Raw genomic sequence first — 6,007 nt, 5'->3', positions numbered from 1 at the left:
ATCTAATTACAAGTAATAGCTATAAAATTCGCAAAACTGTCAGTCCAGGCCTTAAGTGAACTAAGTACTTCAATAAACTGCTATAATCAGCCATTAAAAGAAGAGACAAAAGCAGGCTATGAACATTACATTCTAATTGCAATTAAATACCAGGCCAATTTATTCAGTTTTGTATTTATATTGTTGTAAAATCCACTTCCACCTGAACAGTAGGTTGCTTAAACATTGTGTACGTACCATGTTATATAAGACACTTTGAGCCTTCTGTGTTCTGTCGTTCGTTATTTAACACTACCTATGTCTTCACTTGTCACATAAGGAAGGCCACTGCATACAGTACAGAAGAACCACATCTTAATCTATTGTTAGATTCAAATTACTGACCTAAATGGGACATAAATGCAATGTCTTAGGTCCATATGAATTACTGTTTGGACAAAATTCAAAATGCACGCAGAAAAGTTAATGTAACGCCATAAAAGAGGTGCGCGCGCTACGTCACGTGACTTTATTTTGGGGTTGATTGGACGAAATACTTATCAAACTTGCTCCACTTACTCACTCTTGTGTTCTCCATATCTCCATCTGTGTACCACCTGCTGACTGCCCGTGTAAGCCGAGCTGTCTTTGAGGGAAAGGAGATGGACATTGTCAAGTGGTGTCCTCCTAAACTAACGCTAGTCCATGCATCTTTTATACACATGCAACATTCATGGCTGGCCCGCTGCCGCCCACACAGGAAGGCCTGATAATCGCGTCTCGAGTTGTAGGTTCAACCCCCAGGTACACAAAAACAGATCCGGGTCCGTTCAGGGGCACCGTTTTTTTCACTAGACATGCAATCCCAAACTAGAAGGGGGAGCTTTAAACTTTAGCTGAAGAGAAAACCGCTGTCTCCAACTTTTGCGCAAAAATGAGCGTGTCCAGTGGTATGGAACCTCCAGCAGCTGTGCTCGGTTTTGGGTTGGACACAGAAGGAGGACCGTGTCTTCGAAGGCAGAAATACGGCAGCAGCGTTTCGGTCCAGACGTATTTGCTGGATAGCGGGACTCCTCCAGGACCGCCCCCGCCCACAGCTGTCGGAGCCCGGGTCCGACTGCCTGCGCTCACCGCTAAAGGCCCTCGGAGGAAAAGCAGCATGGCCCGGCTCAGGTGAGACAAAAGCAAGACAAGGTAAAACAAATTATTATGACCGAAGGATTTGTGAACTCGTACTGTTTATTATTTGCAGAAGTATGTGTGGTGCTCTGAGAAGTTGAACACTAATGGCAAAAGGTTATGTCACAAATATTAAAATGAACCCACTTTATATTGCTGCAGTTTCTTGCTTATCTTAAATGTGCACTATGGAACATTTCTGCTAGAGGGTTTGGAGGTGCCTGGAAAGTTCCACAGTATGGTATTCTAGCTCCATGAATGCAAGCAGGAGACTACCAGGTTACAGGTCAGATCCTTGGAGAGGCAACCCTGCTCCCTATAGGAATTCATATATTTTGAGCAATAGAAATTTATTAAATGCAAGATGTGTAACACTAATGCCATGCTGTAGAACTTTTCAAGCAACGCAAAGACATCTCCAGAGACAGGAAGTTATCAAATGTATATCACCATATATAAGACAAGCAGATGTAAAGCACAGTTCAATTTCCATAGTGTGGGTTTGCATGTCCTCTATCTGGCTGTGGGTGCGTTGCACATTAACCAAATCAAATTTAGGGCTTAACTGCGACTAAACTTGGAACTAAACCAGAACTAAAATGGCTCAAACCAAACATACATCATGACTTAATCCAGAACAAGTGCACTTTAAGTACCTACTTGTAACTGAACCTTAATGTGGCCAAGTGAACCATCACATAGGTAGATATCCAATTGTTTTTGTGTGGTTAGTGATCAATATCTCATGGCACTCATCTCTTCTTTTCAGTGAAAGTGGCTGTCACTTTTCACTGTCTGGAATTACAGTGTGAGTTTCCTGTTGAAGTCATAGTTTGATAGGATTATGTAGCATTGTGAGCTGTGAGCACAGAGGCCCAAAGCAAATCTCAGGTTTGAAACTGATCCCATGCAGGTGGAGTGGACAGTGGTGCACGTTGGCTGAACTCTGGCTGAAACCAGAGAGAACACCTCACTCACTCACACATCACTATTTGATGGGCTCCTCTCACCCAGGCTGCAGAGTGTTAAATAACCGTCACAAATTATTAGCAATAACACTGCCAATCATGACCACATCAGCACAATTAGAACTTATAGAGCTCTGCATCCTGAATATGAATCAAACCAGATGTAAAGCACCTTGATCCTGTATTTTTCAACCACTTTGGTAAAAAAAAAAAAAAAAAAAAAAGAACACCTTGCCAAATTACAACATTTAAAAAATAACTGTGCCAATATTTTCCTTACCCCTGTGTTCTGATTGTTTCTATTTGACAGTGATGATTGTTTTGCATTTTCAGGACGTAGTTGAACTATGTAACTTTTATTGTAAAGGGTCTATCACAGTTTTGTTTCCATAAAAATGCAGTTGTGCTAGAGTGGCCTTTAACTTTTCTTTCTCCACGGAAATAAGGAGGTGACACTATCAGGCCAAGTTATAGGTCAGATCTGTGCAGAGGTGACACCCTCACAATAGGAATCCACCATTGTCAAGACAATTAAAACATTTCTAACTGAAATGTTAATTTAATACTGTGGAACATCCTGGGCACAGAAATAACTTCTCCAAATGAACAGGCAACAGACCCTCCACCAGAAAAGTTACACAGTACACCTTTCAATGTAGGTGTGAATAAACCAAAATTAGATTTATTTTTTCCAAGTCACACTAGTGAAACCTGGCACACTAGTTTCAAATCAATGCCTTAGTCAACTAATCAAAGTCTGACAGTGGTCAAACAAAGTCTAAAAGTGATGTGTTCACATCTGTAGCTCAGGTTTAGTTCCAATTTTAATGTGGTATGTGCGAGTATGAAGACGTCACATAGCTTCACTGTAACCAGCATCAGCTCTAAATTTGGACTAAACTATGTCTCAATACGGACTTGACCAGGCCTGAACCAGGAATATACCATAGGACTAACTAGGCTATATGTCTAAGGTTATAACGGTTCACTATGTTATTATGGTAACATTACATGGGTTAGACCCAATTGTAGGCAGTTCAATCCCAGCTCCAACCAGTGCATATTGCTCTTGTCTTCTTAGAGAAGACACTTTTCTCAACTTGCCTAAGTATGAATAGTGTTTGAATGTGATTAGTAATACACGGAGAGGCCATTGGCACAGATTGGCAGCCGTGTTTCCGTCAGGCCTGGGACATCTGTGGTTATAGAAACTGGTTAACCACAATCATGATTATAAACACAGTGCAATATTATTGTTTTTATCTAGTATAGAGATAATGAGGTAAATTCTGCAATAGACTTGATACTTCCAACTAGTATTGTAACAATAATACAATTAAAACTACATATTCTAAGGGTAAGAAATAGGCTCAATATTTGATACCAGTTTTGATAGGGCTACCATAATGAATCAATCGGAAGACAACTTTCATTTATTATTATATTACCATGTGGTCTTATACACATTTAGAAAACTCAATTATGTCCTATTTGTGTGATTACTACATTTTAATTTCAGTATTGGTTACAATCTGAGTATCTATTTTATGACCACCCTGTTACAATCCAAATTTACCATGTCCCTGTTTGTTTTCTCTCCACAGCCTCAGCGAGCCCTCTCTGTTCCCTCACAACGACAGTGTTTTATTTGGGGGTCTGTCTTGCGCCCGTGGTCCCAGCTTGCTCCATAAACGCACCCCTTTCTCCTCCTCCTCTTTTACAAAACCCTCAGCTCTCTCCCCCAACCCCCCTCCAACCCCCCAGAGCACCTCCAGACCCCTTTACCTGCACTTCTCCCAGTCCATCCAGCCCAGCCTCAAACCCAGAGCCAAAAGACGACACTCCCACACACTCTCTTCTGAGCTCAGATCTTTGTCCTCACAGGTAAAGCTGCAACACAAATTAGATAATCACAGTTCTTCCAACTATAATCACTAAAATGTAAAGTGAAATTATTTAAGAACTTTGCTTCATGTTGACTGAACTATGTTAGTATCACAGACATAGGCAATCTGTGGCCTGGTAATAGATTACAGCCCATGAGGATTTGCCACACGAAAGATCAGGCTCCATGCTTGGACCCGAATGTGCCCTTGTGGAAAAAAAAAACTAAACAGCCGCCAACCTCTGTAGTATCATATGTTTACACTTATATTGCATTGTATTTATGGAAATATTATCTTAGCATTAGTATCGACAATGTGTTGATTTTGTTGGGTGGAATGGAGAGTGGGCCTTATCACTGGAAAAAATTTTTGACACATATCTGAGTGTATGTCTTAGCTGTGCATTTTGAAAGGTTCTACCATAGGATTTTTTAAAAAGAATGTCATAACAATAGAAGTGCATTTTTTTTACCCTTTCTACTGTTGTGATTTATTGTAAAAAATGTAATAAACAGTTCTCTCTGTACTCACAGGTCTCCCCTCTGTCAGAGCCCCTGTCTGTGGTGGGTAAAACCTGCCTCCCCTTGTGTAGCCCCCGCTCCACTCCGGCTGCAGTCCAAGGACCCTCCAGACCCCACATCCACGTGTTTCTGCCCTCCGAGGCCGAGGGAGAGGACAGCGAATCTGTGGATGAGGGCTTCATGGATGAGCTTGACCATAAGATGAGTTCTCTCAAGCTCCAACAGGGGGCTCCACAGACTGTAGCTCTGCACTGCAACAAGAAGAACTGGAGCCACAGCTGCCTTGGGTCTGACTGATGGAGATGTGACTGCCTATAGCTCTTCTGTGCATGCCCAAACCACCTTACAGATTAATATATTTTTCTAATTATTACTTGGTTTGGTGGGATAGTACCTGATGAAAATATTCATCATAAGTTTGCACCAGCCAAGTGGCAGTTTATGAAGAAAAGTAGAAAACAAAAAGTTTTCTACTTTTCAAAAAGGAAGTAGCGGTGAATTATAAAATCAAATCCCGCTACCTGTCATCACTGAAGGCATTTTTCTGACAGTTTAAACACTGATTCAACAAAATAAAGGTGTTGTCATTTATTTGTATTTGTTAAATCATAACTGTTTAATTTAGACAAGTTTGGGCTCTTGTTAACATTATGGTTGCTAGGTAACCTATCTCCATGTCATATTTGCTGCCCATGTCCAAATTATAAACAAAACTAGAAAAGACTGCACATTTTTTAGTAAAATCTTAAATTTAATGACATTAACTGATTTAGAGAAATTAGTAGTCTAATCTGTTGTGCACACTTTAATATGGATTTTGCATCTTCAGCTCCATACAAGGCAGTGAATTGTTCCCTGTAAATAAATCTGAACATTTTTAGGTATTTCTACAGTGTTATTTAATAATTCAGTATTTTGGCTTTTCCCCATCATGTAAAGCCTTTAACTTTGTGTTATCTTCTGTAATATGCATCTCAACATGTTATCAATAGGCTAATAAATCTATTTTTACATAACAGCTTCAACATTAATTGTATAACTTAATTTAATAAGCCAGCAGGTTGGGTTGGAAAGATTTTTTTTATTTTTTTATGTTAAAAAACTTCTAGCTGCAAATTGTTAGCTGTTAGCCTAATCCGAGGTGGGTGCTTTCTGTTACCTTTACTATTATCTACTATCTCTGTAAACTGTTACAGTGAATTCAGAGGTAAGTAGTAAATGTTGACAGGAGAAATTGTGTTTTTGATGTAGATCACGATGACTGTTTATATCGAGGAATGTTTTAACTTAGCTAAAAGCAAATTCAATTCTGTCAACTGGCAAAAAAATGACAGAATATTTTAACTTCGTCATGCATCTGTCTGTTAGATTATGTCATAGCCTATTGAAAAAAGACACTAATACAGACTGTTACAGCCTATGTAGACTCAGACAATGCTACAGGAAAACTCTACTAGACTTGAAAAATAGATGA

At 39.7% G+C, this 6,007-nt stretch overlaps 1 protein-coding gene across 1 annotated transcript; it reads left to right on the top strand.

The window, feature by feature from the left end:
• The first annotated feature begins 267 nt into the window (after window positions 1-267).
• On the top strand, window positions 268-5,523 carry LOC117379092 (uncharacterized). Its single transcript, XM_033975804.2, has 3 exons — window positions 268-1,152; window positions 3,731-4,010; window positions 4,546-5,523. The coding sequence occupies exons 1-3, from the start codon at window positions 914-916 to the stop codon at window positions 4,828-4,830; spliced, it is 804 nt and encodes a 267-aa protein (XP_033831695.1). The 5' UTR covers window positions 268-913; the 3' UTR covers window positions 4,831-5,523.
• The last annotated feature ends 484 nt before the right edge of the window (window positions 5,524-6,007 follow it).

Source organism: Periophthalmus magnuspinnatus, chromosome 11 (genome assembly GCF_009829125.3).
Source record: "Periophthalmus magnuspinnatus isolate fPerMag1 chromosome 11, fPerMag1.2.pri, whole genome shotgun sequence".
NCBI lineage: Eukaryota > Metazoa > Chordata > Actinopteri > Gobiiformes > Gobiidae > Periophthalmus > Periophthalmus magnuspinnatus.
The sequence above is the reverse complement of the archived record's forward strand: the minus strand, read 5'-3'. Positions and strand labels throughout refer to the sequence as shown.